Source organism: Siphateles boraxobius, unplaced genomic scaffold, assembly GCF_051911475.1.
Source record: "Siphateles boraxobius isolate OS27281-9 unplaced genomic scaffold, OSU_SipBor_1 84, whole genome shotgun sequence".
Classification (NCBI taxonomy): Eukaryota; Metazoa; Chordata; class Actinopteri; order Cypriniformes; family Leuciscidae; genus Siphateles; species Siphateles boraxobius.
The window spans coordinates 2,356,342-2,374,890 of record NW_027509213.1 but is presented as its reverse complement, the minus strand read 5'-3'; the positions used below and the strand labels follow the sequence as shown (position 1 = coordinate 2,374,890).

General features: G+C 38.8%; 2 protein-coding genes across 4 annotated transcripts; both read right to left on the bottom strand.

Moving 5' to 3' along the window:
- Positions 1-682: 682 nt before the first annotated feature.
- On the bottom strand, positions 683-11,144 carry LOC143730988 (leukocyte elastase inhibitor-like). Of its 3 annotated transcripts, none has more exons than XM_077221606.1 (8): positions 8,463-11,144; positions 3,459-3,635; positions 3,157-3,201; positions 2,837-2,977; positions 2,640-2,757; positions 2,288-2,430; positions 2,019-2,204; positions 683-1,906 (listed from the first exon to the last, which is right to left on the bottom strand). In XM_077221606.1, exons 1-8 carry the CDS (start codon positions 8,499-8,501, stop codon positions 1,505-1,507), a joined length of 1,251 nt encoding a protein of 416 aa, XP_077077721.1. In that variant the 5' UTR covers positions 8,502-11,144; the 3' UTR covers positions 683-1,504. The 3 variants fall into 3 exon arrangements, with proteins under 3 accessions (XP_077077721.1, XP_077077722.1, XP_077077723.1); XM_077221607.1 differs by lacking the exon at positions 8,463-11,144 and adding an exon at positions 3,873-4,009; XM_077221608.1 differs by lacking the exons at positions 3,157-3,201; positions 8,463-11,144 and adding an exon at positions 3,873-3,924.
- Positions 11,145-11,756: 612 nt separating this feature from the next.
- On the bottom strand, positions 11,757-15,975 carry LOC143730994 (leukocyte elastase inhibitor-like). Its single transcript, XM_077221623.1, has 8 exons — positions 15,926-15,975; positions 15,459-15,635; positions 15,175-15,219; positions 14,855-14,995; positions 14,658-14,775; positions 14,301-14,443; positions 14,053-14,220; positions 11,757-13,944 (listed from the first exon to the last, which is right to left on the bottom strand). The coding sequence occupies exons 2-8, from the start codon at positions 15,624-15,626 to the stop codon at positions 13,540-13,542; spliced, it is 1,188 nt and encodes a 395-aa protein (XP_077077738.1). The 5' UTR covers positions 15,627-15,635; positions 15,926-15,975; the 3' UTR covers positions 11,757-13,539.
- Positions 15,976-18,549: the final 2,574 nt, after the last annotated feature.

The following is an 18,549-nucleotide window of genomic DNA, read 5'->3' as shown; positions in this document are numbered from 1 at the left end:
AGGTCCAAAGAAAGGATGAGGCGTGACCGAGGAGGATTCAATGTCCTGGCACTTCTCAGGAACCTGATGATCAAGTCAAGTTTCCCCAGAAACTTACCATGTATTGCATCATGGTGTGTTGCGATAGCGGCAACATAAACTTCAGGGTGAAGGGAGACAGCCTATACTCGAACGAATGATTGTAGCAGAGCTATAATCTCTGTCCTGTCCTAACCTGCGGCTCTAAAGGGAAAGTTTAATGTGTGAGTTTGCACGCTGGTCGATATACCCGGCTGGCGTGGAGTGGCTTGCGATGCAAATCTGCAAATGTGAATTGGCTTGTTTTGTACCACTTGAAGGGAATTGGGCTCAGGTGAGATACCAATACGTCAGTTCAATCGAACGTGACTGCCTGACACCCTACCATCATTAAACTGCTTATGGTAAATATTTATAGCAACTTTTATACAGTAACATTATGAAACAGAATTCTCAAATGGTACAAATATAAAAGATAATTGTAGCCATTTTTAATTGAATGATTCATTCATATTACAACATATACACCCTGATGTGACATTCATAAAAATAAACTTATTTTACTAATTAAAATGATAGTATAATTTTCTCTCTTTCCGTGTTTTCCCCCTCAACACCTTTTCAGAAGTCAGTTTTCTTCATTAGTACCAGAGTTGGACTACGGTTTATTTGCAACAGCCATTTTTTTATTAAATTACAATAAAAACTCAAACAAAGCAGGTTTAATTTAAGAATTGTACATATTTGTTTAATATACGGTTACAGTGAATGCAAACACATAATTTGACTTGTATAATAGAGCCTTGTGTAGTGCAAGAAACAACATATATGTTTATGTAAACTAATAGATTTGATCACATTACATATACAGTACCATCAAGAAACCCGTCCAAAACCTCAACCTAAATGAGACTCAGGACAACTGCAGTGCATTTAATTTCTTTAATCATAAACAGAAAAATGTTCATTACCATCACTACATCTTTTTTTTTTCTAAGCTAAATGTTGTGAGGTTTATGTTTAGAGTGATAGCAGCGCTAGTTATAGAAATGATATTGCTCAATGGAAAGTTTAAATCTTTACAATGTCGAATTCACATCATTTCAATAAAAAGCATCCATGCAGTTGATATTTTAGTATCATTCATATACTGTTATAGTTTTTGTTAATATTTTTGTTTCTGTTAATATTTTCCTTTTTATTATATTTTCCTTAAACTAAAACTAAATGAAAAGAAATGCTGCATGCGCAACTAACTGAAATTAAGCTATTAGGAAATACACTAGAAGAATTAATTTGTGTATGAAGCAAAATAATTTTAGTACCATGTCAAATTTGAAACAATTTAATACCATTTATTTAATAAGTCTTTCTCAAACCAAACTATGACAGGATGATTTGTAGTAGTTGTCTCAAGTCTCCCCTACTCATTTTAACCAGATCATCACCTAAACTAGCTGGAAGCGTCTCATGCAGCAGGACTCACTCATGGAGAGCAGAAGCGTCCGTAAAACAAAATGCTCTTGGTTGGATTGTGTCGGATGAAGAAAAGGAAAGGATGGTCTGCGTTGAAGACCTTTGGGAAGGTATAACTCAAACACCTACTGTAGAAGCCAGTGGCTGCAGCCGCTTCGGTTCCTTCCTCGTTGACTTCAACAAAGGCTTTATGGATCACCTTCGACACCACCAGGTCGTTGTTGGAGGACATGCCTGAAAGATTCACCTTCTCGTCAAAAACATCCTCCATTCCCATGCTGATCAGAAGACTCTTCATGTCGTAGGTTTCCTCCATCTTGAATCTGGGCAGAGATATTACAACCTCTTGTTGACGCATGACTTCTGGATTGGTCCACTCCATGAGCTTCTCGTAGGTCAGTGCCTTTTCAAGCTGGACAATAAGAGAGACATGTCAGATGAATAGTTGAAATAGTCAAAATGAAAACTGTTCTACAAGTAAACATCTGACTGGTCAAGGCTGGCTAATTAAGCATTCAAATCACCTTCTGAAGGCCAGTGGTGTCGTCTTCCATTTCGTTAGGAAGGATGATCAACATACTGAGATTCTTCCCGACATACGGCAGCTCCAGAACCTGACTGTTGATCTCTGGGATGAAGGCCAGAGGAAACTTCTCCTTTCTATGATCTTTACTCCGCCACTCCATCATCTTCACTGGTTTAGTTTTATTCTGACAAACATAAATGGAAACACATTATAAACCCTTCATCATGACTGTTAAAAATATTTTTAAAAAAGAGCATGAAATCCCACCTTGTTCAGCTTAAACTGCCCATCTCTGGTGGCTTCCTTTGGGAATTTCTCCTCCCAGTTTCCCTTGAAGTAGATGGCATTCACCAAAACCAGTTTCGTCATCCCATCGATGGCTCCCTGTGGCACCAAGTCCTTGATCCTCTCTAAAATACAAATGGACATTGTTCACTTTGAGGAGTGATTTGAACTGGTTGGTTTGATATTTTTAATATATATCTCAACTCAAGAACCCATGAAGCCAAACATGGCCCTTAAAAATACATTTTTGCTGAATCTAAAGTGTTGCAAAAAACTTGAAAAAGTTTTATTTGTAAGAGTGAAGAATAAGTTTGAAGTTTATGCTGGATTTCACCTTGTGTTTTTTCCTCCACCCATTTGTTGATGTTGACACGAGCAGCCTCTGATTCGTTCTTGAAGTCCACCTTCTCCAGTCCGGCTTCATAGTAGCTTTTTGCATCATTGAGGAATTTCTGTTACATAGCAAACCAATTAAGGTGTAAACGAGTTGAGAACATTTCCAGAACCTCCAGTGAATAAACCGAGTCTTACCTCAACAAACTGGTAGGATTGCTCTCCGTAGAGGCGGTTGGCAAGACTCAACACATACGGGACTCCTGGTTTGTTCAGCTCACTCATGAACTTGTTGAAGCTGGAATGAATTTGGTCCTCAGGTTTTTCCTCTGGACATTTCTGTTTGCATCAACAATATCAGATTTAATCAGTTGAATCAGACGAACCCAAAGGATACATGGATCTCTACAGTAAATACAGCTGTTCATGCAACAGACCCTTGACAGAATGTTAGCTAAAGTTCTGATAATGTTTCCTGTTAACTGGGTTAGTGTTTGATGTAAATATTCATACGAAACCTTGAGTTCAGCAGGTGTTGGTGGTTCATTGTTAAAGCCCAGGACCTACACAGCATTGTTATGGTAGAATTAATAAAGATAACTTCAACATATTGTGAGTGTATTTCTCAAATGCTCATTAGAAATGAGAAATTTAAAATGTACTAGAAAAGACAATGAAGAACTGATGATGTAAAACACATTCTTTGTTGATTTTGGCCCTCAGGCCTTTGATAATTGATTGGAAAGAGTAATTAATTGCTGACTGTTTTTCAGTCTACTATCCCATCAGCTTCTTTTAAAAGTATATTGTGTGAGATTACCTTAATCATCTGAGCTGCTGTGTTTCCTCTTGCACCGAGCGACACCATGGCCAGAGCCGAGGAGATGCTGACAGGCGAGAAGAACACATTTCCTGATGCGTTTCCTTCGCTGATCTTCTTGAACAGGTCGAGGGAGAACTGTGTGTTTGCTGCAGTCAAAGACTCCATTTTCACAAGCTAGAAAGTAGGAGAGGGAGATATGATCAGCATAACAATGTGAAAATCCCAAACAGAGCATTGCTCAGTTCAGTTGTCATTTCCTATGTAAACAACATCACATGCTTGTCTAAGAAACAGTAAATCCATGCTTTATCTTTCATATGACAGTACAGTACTAGAACAGTAGTTTTTGCATCATTTTCATCATTACACATGCAGAATTGTAATGTAAAATCTGTTATATTCAAGCACTACATTTTTTAGCAGGAACGATGAAGTTTCCCCTTCTGTCGGAGGTGAATGAATGATCTGCTGAGTCACTAAGTGTCATTCTTATAAATGTTGCCTCGCCCTGTAGAGCCCATCCTCTAAATCAAGTCCAGCCCTTCTGTAAAACGTCTCGGGTTACTCAACCATTAGAGGAGGGAATGAGAGGATATGTATGGTGGCCCAGTAGTGCACAACACAACGGAATTTAAAAAGCAAACATATGTTCACAACACAACGAAATTAAGCCACAACCAGAGTTGGGTATAACGCGTTACAAAGTAACTTTTACTATTATTAAGGAAACTATTATTAATTATTGTAATTACTTTTCGTGGTAAGGCAGTAATGTAACTCATTACATTTTAAATGTATGTAATTTGATTACAGTTACTGATGTCAATAAAATTAAGTTACTTCCGTTACAAATGTATTGTTAAGAAAAAAATATTTAGTAAAATTTCTAATCACGTTTGGCCGATTGCGTCAGCATGCGCTTTAAAAAAGAATTACCAGAGAACGCGCTTCATGAGGCACACACACACACACGCAGCGCTACACGGTTAGGAGCACAGTCTGGCCGTTTCTCAATAGTAGCCTACGCAAACTTCGGACTTGCGTCCTTGGTAGTTCAGACTTGCCAAGTTCGACTCAGGAGAACGAACTCCCGAGGACGAGAGGGCGCGAGTCCGGTTATTCTGCAAACAGAACCGCGGCGTTCTTGATCGCGCCACTCAGCACGCTCTGGCTACTCCGGTTATCTCTTTATGTAGCTATATTTCAGGCAACATTAAAACGAAATATGGTATAAAGTACAACTCTGCCTCTTTTCGTCAACAATAAAACAAAATATGTTATAAAACACAACTCTGCCTCTTTTCATTTAAAAAAATCGTAAACATATTAATGGCCACACAAATGTGGTTCAGGCAACGCGTACGTTGATTATCTTCACTGCATATATTTATAACATCACGATATATAAAATACAACCCTGCTTCTTTTTGTTTTCATTTTAAAAATATGAAACATTATTGATCATTAAAACTGACATTTAACAGAGACAGGCTTGTCATTTTATTTTATTATACATGTGCATACAGTGAAGAGAATGTATAGTAAAATAAATATAAAACATATTCTATATATTTTAAAATATATAAAATAAAATTTCCCAACCCTGTCTCTTTTTGTTAAATGTCAGTTTTAATACTCAATAATATCCAGTGTAAAAGTATAAGTAGCCTAAAAGGTATAAGAAGCTGTACAATTAGAAATAAAGCAAACAGTTCAGTCAAACATAAGTCAGCTCTCTAATAGGCTACAAAGTTAAAGTCACCTCTCGATGCATCCTGGGTAAAAGGGGCGGATCAGGAACACATCAGGGGTCTTGTACTGGACTTGGCTAGATGTGAACTTTGAATTGGAACAGTACTTGGGCAGCGACTGATGACGTTTCACAAGTCCACAAGAACATATTGAGAAACAGCCCTCTTTTCTGTCTCACATGCGCGCTCTTTCTCACTCGCTCAGGAGATTTGAACTAATTTGCGGGAGACTCCCGCAACTTCCAGGAGACTTGGGATGTCTGTATTCTGCAATATTAAATTACTGAAAGAAATGAGTTTCACTTTGTAGTGTATTCTTGTAGTTTTAATAGGTTTTCAAAGTAACTTGAAAGTAAAGTAATTAGTAATCTGATTACTTTTTACATGCAGTAATCAGTAATGTAATCAAATTACAATTTTAAAGTAGTAATTAGTAATTTGTATTGATTACTTTTTTGAGTCTTTGACAGTATAGTGTCCCCGTCACTACACTGGGGCGTTTGGACCCACACAGACCACAGGGTGAGCGCCCCTTGCTGGCTTCACTAACACCTCTTCCAGCAGCAACCAGCGGCTTTCCCAGGAGTCTCCCATCCAGGTACTGACCAGACTAAACCCTGCTTAGCTTCAGTGGGCAGCGAGTCTTGGGCTACAGGGTGATATGGCTGCTGCAAAAAAGCGCCATATAAATAAAGGTGACTTGACTTGACATTGAATGTAGGTCATCGCCGATGTAATTTTCAGTCAGAACACATTTCACACAGCATTTGACAGGTCCAGATATTTAGCATGCTAAATATATCATCAATTCTCTCAGATCGTGTCTTCGATAATACACACTGCATGTGAGTCTCTCGCGTGAACGAGCACCGATTTGCCTCCGATTTCGGACATTTGTCGGAAAACATGTCGCAAAACGTGTCGCGAGTGAAAATCGGGGCTAAAATCGCGTAGTGTGACCTCGGCATTAAGCAGGTTATCATCTCTGTCCGCACATCAGTTTGAGAACACTTTCACTTAAAGTTGTAGAGGTATCTCTTTGAAGGCGCTCTCGCCTCTGCTATCGTGTTCAGCACTCGATGCGAAACAGCTAGCCGGCTCACTCTGCGCTGACCTGACACACATGCAGGACCCATAGCTGTGGCCCGGGATGATAGTAAGTGTGTCCCCATCCTCCCTGGTTTTCTGCAGTACTAGCAGCATATGTGAATAAAAGCCTAATTTCAATCTGTTCATCATATAAATCGATCGTGTTTCTTCACTAACAATTGGACTAAACTGCTCAATTCATATGAATTACGATTGCTTTATGAACTTTTTGAAGCATCAAAGTGGTAGTTGCGTAGCTGTCAATGGAGGGACAGAAAGCTATCAGATTTCATCAAAAAGATCTTCATTTCTGTTCCGAAGATAAATAAAAGTCATACAGGAACAACCTGAAAAAGTCATACTGGAACAACATTAGGGTGAGTAATAAATGAAAGTATTTTCCTTTTTAGGTGAACTAACCCTTTAGTGCAGTATGTGCGACTTAAAAATATGCAGATTTCGTGCTTTTTGGTCATAAGAAATAAATAAAATCAAATGTAATACATAGTATATAAAAAAAAAGCCTTGTTGCTGAGAATAGTGTTTTCTGACATAATTTATTACGTTTATTAGCTATTGCATTTGGATATATATTTGAACATAATCAAAGACTACTTTCTGTCACAGTTTAGACTTAATTTGTTTTGTGACTGTTGTTGAATATTTTGGCTCAACTAACTGGTAATCAGTCTCCAACTTATTCTCTGATCTCTCTCTGCCTCTGTTTATGTGTGTCTGTTACACTCTTGATGGTTTAGATTTTAACACATTTAGTGTTGTGTGGTTTTGCCTGCATTAATGGATAAGAAATCTCTTTGAACACGACAATGCGTGTAATGCTTTGTCCCTGCGAACGGGCCACAGCAATGCAAGGTTCACCCCCTGGTGAACATTAAATACATTAAAAATTTAACTAAAAATATCAATATAGCTTTTTTTAAGCAGCACAAAAATTGCACTTTTTATGCTGGCAATTTCGATGACGTCACTGTCATGGTAGGACCCGTGAAGGTATATAGGGAACAGCAGCAAGTCCTATATACACACACGAAAATGAGTAATTTTAATGGCATGAGTTACGCATTTGAGCATGTGAGGGACAGGCCAGTAGTATCTGACTACCACCACATGGAGGACGACCAGTTTCAGGCTCCACATAAGTACAGGGTCATTTGGGGGAAGTGACTGGTGTGGGCGCGGGCGCTGCCGGAGCATGGACACTGCATTGGAGTCGATCTGTTGAAGAGCTGTCAACCTGGAACATTAATTGATCGGCGAAAATGCATCACCATGCACCGTTCATTTCGGATGGTGTGCGGTGAGAGAGACGTGTTGAGGGTGGCTATGCTATCTCTAAGGGATGTCCGAGCTGAGACGCTGGAGCACCCCATAAGTAGCTGGTATGTCACAGTGTACTTGACGAATTGACGACTGGGCTAGGCTAGGCTAACTTATATCCTTTTCTCAGACTGTTAAGGTTAACAGCGTACCGGCAGTTCACTCTTTGGGCGAGGGGGCATTTTGGAAGGATGAATAAGATTCCGTTCCCATCCTGTGCAGTGAACTAACGTTAACATTACATCTTTTCCCCTCAGCTGAATATCAAGGATTCTAGTATGCGTTGGACTTGTAGCTAAATAAAACATTTGATGTCAGACGCTTCATGTACTCATTGACGTTTTCAACACATCTGTCTCTCGTACCTAGGATTAAACACTAGAAATCCCGACTAGAATAATTTTGTTGACAAGGCAGGGGGTAGAGAGAAGCTAGCTCTGCTGGTGTTGGTCGGAGTAGCCTACCATGCCAGTGACGTAGTCGAATGTTGAAATCCAACATGGCGGCGCCCGTGTAACAACAACAACATTTTCAATGTACCATTTTATCCCTTTTAACAAATTCTGCCATTTTAATAATTGTACCAATGAGAATAAATAAAATACATCTGTTATATCACATTTTTTCAAATTTCAGTTCAGTTCATCTTTAATGGATGTGAGCGGAGTCAGGAGCTTAATCTCTACTGACTGTAAGGGCTCAAAGTGTGCTCTCTGTAGGGCCGATAAGACCAGAGAGAGGTCCCAAGAGAGGATGAGGCGTGACCGAGGAGGATTCAATGTCCTGGAACTTCTCAGGAACCTGATGATCAAGTCAGACTTACCGTGTATTGCATCATGGTGTGCTGCGATAGTGGCAACATAAACTTCAGGGTGGAGGGAGACAGCCTTCGTTACAATCCGCCTTGCAGGAAAGAAAGCATGACATTGACAGAAAGAACACCAATCACCGAAGAGGAGTCACGTCAAGGCGTAAGCGTGCCTTGTAGAGGGGGCTTTATCTCAGTGATAGTGTCAACTGCTGCTGGAGGTTGGCCACTGAAGTCCTCCGCATCCCGTCCAGAGACCACACGTGGAGGCTCCAGAGGTCTGGTTGTGGGTTCCACGTGGTGTCCCGTCCCTGAGAAGCGAATGCATCCAGACATGAATGGACAAGCGTCTTTAAAGATACTCTCGCTGTCCGCTAACTCTTTTAGGGAAAAGTGCACTTTCACTGTCGAAGCACCTAGGGTGACAGTCGCTGTACTTATCTGTGCAACGGATACTCTTTCAGATGCAAACTCAGCTGGAACGCGCCGTCAATCCAACACTGAAACAGCTTCACTCTTGTTCTGCAGATACTCGAACGAATGATTGTAGCAGAGCTACAATCTCTGTCCTGTCCTAACCTGTCCGCACGGCTCTAAAGGGAAAGTTTAATGTGTGAGTTTGCACGCTGGTCGATATACCCGGCTGGCGTGGAGTGGCTTGCGATGCAAATCTGCAAATTTGAATTGGCTTGTTTTGTACCACTCGAAGGGAATTGGGCTCTGGTGAGATCCCAATACGTCAGTTCAATCGAACGTGACTGACTGATAGAGTTCTTGACTGACTGATACCCTACCATCATTAAACTGCCTATGGTAGATTTTTTTTAGCAACTTTAATACAGTAGCATTATGAAACAGAATTCTCAAATGGTAAAAATATAAAAGATAACATTTTAGCCATATTTAATTGAATGATTCATTCATATTACAACATATACACCCTGATGTGACATTCATAAAAATAAACTTATTTTACTAATTAAAATGGTAGTTTAATTTCTTCTCTTTCCGTGTTTTCCCCCTCAACACCTTTTCAGAAGTCAGTTTTCTTTGAGTTTCATTGGTACCAGAGTTTGACTACAGTTTATTTGTAACAGCTGTGTTGGAAAGGCCGAGTCACGTGCGCATGCTCTACTTTCTGTCAGTCATCATCAGCAGAGAGTTACGGAAGGTGCAAGTGAGACTGTGTGCGGCTGTGCGCAAAGTGTGCGTCGTCAAATGTAAGTTGACTGATAACCATGCTAACAATAAATGACTGTTAAGGATTTGTAAAGCCTTGATACAATGTCATCCGTTCGTAAGTGATGTGTATTTGAGAGCACGTGAATGAATGTGCCGATTATGCACAATATTAATCGCAATTTATAGTGTTTATATTGCACCCAGTGTTTGACTTGTATGTATGTGTGTCCATCACATTAATAGCTAAAACACTTGTTTAATAACGCGATGTTTCTGATTACGTGCCTTTCAGTTAAAGGAACACTCCACCGTGTTTTGAAATAGGGCTTATTCACAGTCTCCCCTACATTAAGATACCTGGGCAAAATCGTTTTTGTCTCAGTGCATGCATTGTCTTAGTTTGGGAGTGCTTACGCTAGCTTAGCTTAGCATAATGAATGGAATCCTATTTTGTCAGGTAGCATGTCTTGAGTAAAAGTGATAAAAAACAAAAACAAAAAAAACCTAATTACTTCTTGTGGCTTGCATATTCACAACAAGTACAAATAGCAATTCAGATTAAGACTAGGCGATTTCCTATGCAGATATTGACTTGGAACTATATTAGGGTGAATAACAGGCGAAGCACTGCTACTTGAGCGCAGTCATATCACGCAACAGCTGAAATCCCCCAACTTCTGTCAACATACCGGCGTGAATATTAGCTGGCTATTTTTCCGACAGTAGACATAGTGAATGGCGATGGACATGGGGGATTTTGTGCGAGACGAAGAGGGTGACTTCTCAGACAGTCATGATAGAGAACCATACCTCTAAAAACCGAGTTTTCAGAAGAGGGGCTGCGTGCAGTGGAAATAGACCGACAGAAGGAAGTTGCGATCGATCAACAGCCTGAGGACATGTGGATGAGAGAGCCAATTTTTTCACAGGTAACGATAACAGCAAATTTTTTTTCAATCATTGTTCATGCTAAACAGGTTGAACTCAACATGAGGTTATAATAGATGAGGTAATTTGAACCATACTCTATATACAGCTTCTCAGCATCTATATCACAACAGAATAAAGACACAGATTCACATAAGGAAGCGTAATAAAAGACAAGTTACATGTGCACTTTTTCCTGCCTGTTCTTTGAATATGGATAGGACGGCCGTATCCTTCAGACGTAGTCTTTCTGGTCCTATATAGCATTTTTTCAACATAATCCTCCGGTGCAAAATGCTCTTCGCAAACACAATACTGGCTAATTTTGTAGTGAGGTGTTGAGCAGATATCCAGAGCAGCTAGCCATCGATTTCTCAGTTCCACATTCGGTGGAAGTCTGTGAAACACTACATTCGTGTATGTCCTTTCTCGTTCTCACAACCTTTTGCAGGTAATTACAATGTTTGCTGTAACTTCTCAAACTAAACACAATCCAAAAGCGAAGATACTCAGTGCAGGTCAGGTCATGCCGGTATGTGACAGAAGTTGGGGGATTTCAGCTGTTGCGTGATATGACTGCGCCCAAGTAGCAGTGCTTCGCCTGTGATTCACCCTAATATGGTCCCGATTCAATATCTGCCTAGGAAATCGCCTAGTCTTAATCTGAATTGCTATTTGTACTCGTTGTGAATACGCAGACCACAAGAAGTAATTAGGTGTTTTTTTGTTTGTTTTTTTATCACTTTTACACATGACATGCTACTTGACAACATAGGATTCCATTCATTATGCTAAGCTAAGATAGCGTCGGCGTTGCCAAACTAAGACAATGCATGCACTGAGACAAAAATGCTTTTGCCCAGGTATCTTAATGTAGGGGAGACTGTGAATAAGCCCTATTTCAAAAAACGGTGGAGTGTTCCTTTAACTAAGGCATGTGATCAGAAACATCGCGTTATTAAACAAGTGTTTCAGCTATTAATGTGATGGTCAGACTCACACATACATACAATTACATACAACATACTTTAAATCACCTCAGAATTAGTTTCGGTTTTGAATGATTTACCATTTCTGACCACTGGGTGGCGGTGCTGCATATTAATAATTATTTTGTTGATTGTATATTATTTTCTTCATTCTTTATTTGAGAAATTGGTAGTTTTTGGAGATAATGTTTGTGCAATAATACTCAAGACATTTGTTAATATATATCTTTATTTCTTTCCCTTTGTAGACCACACACACATCTAAATACACTGTTAAGCAAAAAATCCTGTGTACTGCTGTTGTGTACAGCTAAGACTGTAAACAATAAACCTCCTTTGCAAGGAACTGATCGAATCCAGTGTGTTCTGATCGACACCCCATTGAGGAAAGCTAAAAATAAGCTATCCCCTATTACAGTCCAACCCTTTTCAGTCCTACTATCGAACAAGCGGTTTTTATTAAATTACAATAAAAACTCAAACAAAGCAGGTTTAATTCAAGAATTGTAAATATTTGTTTAATTTGTTTAATATACGGTTACAGTGAATGCAAATACATAATTTGACTTGTATAATAGCAGTTGTGTAGTGCAAGAAACAACATAAACATATGTTTATGTAAACTAATAGATTTGATCACATTACATATACAGTAGCATGAAGAGACCTGTCTAAAACATCAACCTGAATGAGAATCAGGACGACTGCAGTGCATTTAATTTCTTCAATCATAAACAGAAAAATGTTCATTACCATCACTACATCTTTTTTTTCTAAGTTAAATGTTTTGAGGTTTATGTTTAAAGTGATAGCAGCACTAGTTATAGAAATGATAATGCTCAATGGAAAGTTTAAATCTTTACAATGTCGAATTCACATCATTTCAATAAAAAGCATCCATGCAGTTGATATTTTAGTGTAATTCACATTCACATTTTTGTTAATATTTTCCTTTTTATTATATTTTCCTTTTTATTTAAAACATCTTCAACTAACTAAATGAAAAGAAATGCTGCATGCGCAACTAACTGAAATTAATCTATTAGGAAATACACTAGAAGAATTAATTTGTGTATGAAGCAAAATAATTTTACTACCATGTAAAATTTGAAACAATTTAATACTATTTATTTAATAAGTCTTCCTCCTGTAAATTGCAAAAGGTACTGATCGCTTGGCACATATCAATGTTTCTTAAAGCTGCTGTCCGTAAATTTTTTAAGTTAAAAATAATCCGAATTAATTATTTAAAAAAAAACATCTTCAGCTAGTGTTCAAAATTATCTGCTTGCCATGGCTTTTTTCTGCTGAACAAGTAAGACATTTCAATAGTTCAATCGTGTAACAGTACGTTTTCTTAATTCACACAGTTATGGAGTTTCCTTTGTTGTGCCTTTCTCGTTTAGCTATTATGGAGAATATGAATTCTGAACTACACAGGTAATCATAAAACACATTAAATAACGTTAGTCACGCAATGCTGTTGTTAACATGAACAATTTGAGAATAAAGTAGGCTATGATTTGCACGGTTGCTGTAAATCGCGCTGATTAAATCTAACGATCGCTGGTCATGTCGAATGCTTTCCCCCCCCTTAGTTGATCAGAACAAAAATGGATGTTACTTACTTGTTCAGAAGACATTTTCCGGTGAAAATTCTTATGTCGGTCAAACTTTCAAAAAGTGAATCTGTGATTCTGAATGACAGTATCCACACAGCGCGGTGATTGACAGCAGCACTCGCCTCAAAACACTGTGTTCATCCACGCTATTTCATGCCGATTTACAACCCACGTAAAGATGATAATTCCGCGAATCACTGCAGTTACAGATTTCGAACAGAGATGGCGACAAAAAGGGAAAAAGCTACGGACTGCAGCTTTAAATTAAACTATGACAGGATGATTTGTAGTAGTTGTCTCAAGTCTCCCCTACTCATTTTAACCAGATCATCACCTAAACTATCTAAAAGCTTCTCATGCAGCAGGACTCACTCATGGAGAGCAGAAGCGTCCGTAAAACAAAATGCTCTTGGTTGGATTGTGTCGGATGAAGAAAAGGAAAGGATGGTCTGCGTTGAAGACCTGCGGGATAACACAACATTCTAACTTTACCACGACACCAGTGGCTGCAGCCGCTTCGGTTCCTTCCTCGTTGACTTCAACAAAGGCTTTATGGATCACCTTCGACACCACCAGGTCGTTGTTGGAGGACATGCCTGAAAGATTCACCTTCTTCTCGTCAAAAACATCCTCCATTCCCATGCTGATCAGAAGACTCTTCATGTCGTAGGTTTCCTCCATCTTGAATCTGGGCAGAGATACTTCAACCTCTTCTTGACGCATGACTTCTGGATTGGTCCACACCATGAGCTTCTCGTAGGTCAGTGCCTTTTCAAGCTGGATTATAAGAGAGACATGTCAGATGAATAGTTCAGTCAAAATGAAAACTGTTCTTCAAATAAACCTCTGACTGGTCACGGCTGGTTAATTAAGCATTCAAATCACCTTCTGAAGGCCAGTGGTGTCGTCTTCCATCTCGTTAGGAAGGATGATCAACATACTGAGATTCTTCCCGACATACGGCAGCTCCAGAACCTGACTCTTGATCTCTGGGATGAAGGCCAGAGGAAACTCCTCCTTTTGATACATCATCTTCACTGGTTTAGTTTGATTCTGCCAAACATAAATGGAAACACATTATAAACCCTTCATCATGACTTAAAAATATTTTTAAAAAGAGCATGAAATCTCACCTTGTTCAGCTTAAACTGCCCATCTCTGGTGGATTCCTTTGGGAATTTCTCCTCCCAGTTTCCCTTGAAGTAGATGGCATTCACCAAAACCAGTTTCGTCATCCCATCGATGGCTCCCTGTGGCAGCAAGTCCTTGATCTTCTCTAAAATACAAATGGACATTGTTCACTTTGAGGAGTGATTTGAACTGGTTGGTTTGATATATTATAGATCTCAACTCAAGAACCCATGAAGCCAAACATGGCCCTTAAAAATACATTTTTGCTGAGTCTAAAGTGCTGCAAAAAACATGAAAAAAGTTTTTGTAAGAGTGTAGAATAAGTTTGAAATTGAGAATAAGTTTATGCTGGATTTTACCTTGTGTTTTTTCCTCCACCCATTTGTTGATGTTGACACGAGCAGCCTCTGATTTGTTCTGGAAGTCCACCTTCTCCAGTCCGGCTTCATAGTAGCTTTTTGCATCATTGAGGAATTTCTTCAAACCGCAAACCGATTGAAATGATATTAGAGTTGAGAACATTTCCAGAACCTCCAGTGAATAAACCGATTCTTACCTCAACAAACTGGTAGGATTGCTCTCCGTAGAGGCGGTTGGCAAGACTCAACACATACGGGACTCCTGGTTTGTTCAGCTCACTCATGAACTTGTTGAAGCTGGAATGAATTTGTTCCTCAGGTTTTTCCTCTGGACATTTCTGTTTGCATCAACAATATCAGATTTAATCAGTTGAATCAGACGAACCCAAAGGATACATGCATCTCTACAGTAAATACAGCTGTTCATGCAACAGAACCTTGACAGAATGTTAGCTAAAGTTCTGAGAACGTTCCCTGTTAACTGGGTTAGTGTTTGATGTAAATATTCATACGAAACCTTGAGTTCAGCAGGTGTTGGTGGTTCATTGTTAAAGCCCAGGACCTACACAGCATTGTTATGGTAGAATTAATAAAGATCACTTCAACATATTGTGAGTGCACTTGTCAAATGCTCATTAGAATAGTTTAAAATGTGTTAGAAAAGACAATGAAGAACTGATGATGTCAAACACATTCGTTGTCTATTTTGGCCCTCAGGCCTTTGATAATTGAGTGGAAAGATGATTCATTTACAGTCTACTTTCCCATCACCACTTTTAAAAGTATATTGTGTGAGATTACCTTAATCATCTGAGCTGCTGTGTTTCCTCTTGCACCGAGCGACACCATGGCCAGAGCCGAGGAGATGCTGACAGGAGAGAAGAACACATTTCCTGATGCGTTTCCTTCGCTGATCTTCTTGAACAGGTCGAGGGAGAACTGTGTGTTTGCTGCAGTCAAAGACTCCATTTTCACAAGCTAGAAAGCAGGAGAGAGAGAGAGAGAGAGAGAGAGAGAGAGAGAGAGAGAGAGAGAGAGATGATCCGCATAACAAAGTGAAAATCTCAAACAGAGCATTGCTCAGTTCAGTTGTCATTACCTATATAAACATCACATGCTTGTCTAAGAAACAGTAAATCCATGCTTTATCTTTCATATGACATAATTTTTGCTAAAATAGTACAGTAATAGAACAGTAGTTGTTGCATCATTTTCCTCATTACACATATAGAACTGTAATGTAAAAATCTGTTATATTCAAGCACTACCTTTTTTTGCAGGAACGTTGAAGTTTCCCCTTCTGCCGGAGGTGAATGAATGACCTACTGATTCACTAAGTGTCATTCTTATAAATGTTGCCTCTGCCTTGTAAGACTGGAAAAACTGGAAGAACTGGAAGAGAGGGCAATTCTCTGAGAAAACAAAGGAAATTACCATTTCTAATTACCTAATCTACATTTCTCCAGGAGTGACTGCGGTTACGCCCACTGAGTGGCAAAAGTCTAAGCATTGGTTTTCAGCGTGAATGCCACGAAAAACACACACAACACATGTAAAATAGGAAAGAGCTGTGAGATTGACTGTACAAATAGATTTTACAAAGAAATCTGAGGTATTTTTATGCAGACTGTCGAAAGCTACAGCAAAGAGAAGCAAATGGACTCAAGGCAGCGAAACGTGGATTTAAAGTTGTCATTTTGTGTCAATATGTTGACTTTTGGGGTAAAATCATATATATATTGTAATGTTATATATTGTATTTACAAATCGTCAATTAAATATTTACCATCTTATATTTTGCATAATTTGATGTTTAACTAATTTAATTTAACGCAAGTAAAACAAATGATTATCAGTTTAAACTAAAGATTGGTGTAAACAACACCACTTGAGATTCTTATAATATGTACTGATTTTCCACGTCACACAAGTGTGAACGAGTTAATTTCTTGTAGTTATTGTCTGTCTTATTGTCTATGTACTTTTTTCAAATAAAAAGTATCTGGCTTTCGTGTTTATTTAGTTATAAATGTTAACTATTGGTATTTAGCAATTTATGGTTTCCTGTTATCGTCAACAAATTATTGTCCTTTACTAGTACAGTGTATTATTAATTACAGGGATATTGTTACAGTTTTCACGTATACTGTTATTATGTGTTTAATATGAATCATACGCGTTTGGCTGTACTGGAGCAGATTCCAAAGTCGCTGCTGTGATCTTATGAATGTCTGTAGTTTCTCTTCAGCCAAAGTGATTTGTATTTTTTTCTATTCAAAAAGATAAAGGCAAGTACAAAGAAGCCCACGTGTGAGTGTGTCTTTCCACATCCATTACACCATTACACACTACATCTGTTACACCTACTGACAGTACTGTACCTTGGTTGAATGAAAAGAAGTTTGATGATGTCAATTGCCATCCAGTGACTGGATCCTCAGATCACTATGCCTTCCCATGACAAATTCAATGAGTCTAATTCTAAGAATGTGCGAGACCTGAATAATGATGTCTCCCACCACTCACATGTTTCTTGTCAGAAATAGTTTGCACATTCAAAATGAGGAGAAAAACAAATCAATGCTTACAAAAATCCAAAAGGGCCACTCAAAAACTTTTGTTAACCTCCAAAAAGATTTGCTTGGACGTATGGTTGTAGGGAAGTTCATACCACAAATCTTGATTTTTATATGGCGATGCACATTTACTATACATGTCTTTATTGTGTTTTTAGATAGAGAACAGAGGTCCTGAAATGTGTTGGACTACAAATCTATTAAATGTTAAGTCTAGCTTCCAATACAATCGTATGTAAACTGAGAAAGTAGATTGCACTGAAATTAGCATTTACGGTTATGATGATGATATCAGCTGTTAAGCAAAGTTTCCAGCAAGAGATTCCTGCCAGTCCTGTTCTCTCTATTGTAAGTTAAATGAGTCAGATTACTGAGACTTTCACCCTTTGTCTTTAATGGCTCTTGGAGCCCCCTGTCCCAGTCATTGAATAGTTTGGCTGATTGGATTAGCATCTATGCATTTGATGTGATTATGCTGTTATGCTGATGAGATCGGGGCTAAACATGATAAAACCTACTAAAGTTTGCTGGGGCAACCCACTGACTCGATCACAGCGTAAACTGGTAATCTACAGTAACTGCAGTCCACCATTGATTACATTTTAGGATTTTTTATTTACATTTTTTGTAAATAATTTATCAGACCCTCTCATCCTAAGCAACTTACAACAGAGGAACATAAGCAATTTGTCACAGAGCCAGCAATATTCATTGTCTGCAATGCCAGGTCTATTAGAAAGATGGATATATGAGGACTAGGAATTTATTTCTTGTCAATAATTGAACATTTCTAATCACAGATGGCTCAAGCTCTTTCAGTAAGTAATGACGAAGAAGTGGGAAATGTGGGCTCTACAGTAATAAAACAGAAAGACTTTACAAATCTGAAAGACCTTTCTGACATTGAAGGAAATGTAAGAAACACTGGCATAAACAATATTAAAACCACGAAAGTCCTATTTAAGTAGATTTGAAAGTATACGTGATTCCCCCTCCACACAGGTGCCGAATTCCTGCTTCTGTCTTCTGCTACCGATTTCTCTCTCACAGGTTTAACCTCTAAGTCAGTGGTTCTCAAACTTTTTCGGTCATTCCCCACTTTGGAAGAGGGGGAATTTTCAAGCCCCACCTGCCCCCATCGCCCCAACACAACACTAATGATTTCCATTACAAGAGAGTAGATGTTAAAACTTCATGCTGATTGTACTCGGTTTTCACTAAGATAAGCACCAACTAAGACATAGCTTTACAGTAACCTATGCTTCTCCATCCATTTACGCTTCTTTCCAAATGGTGATGTAAATCTCCTCTGTCTA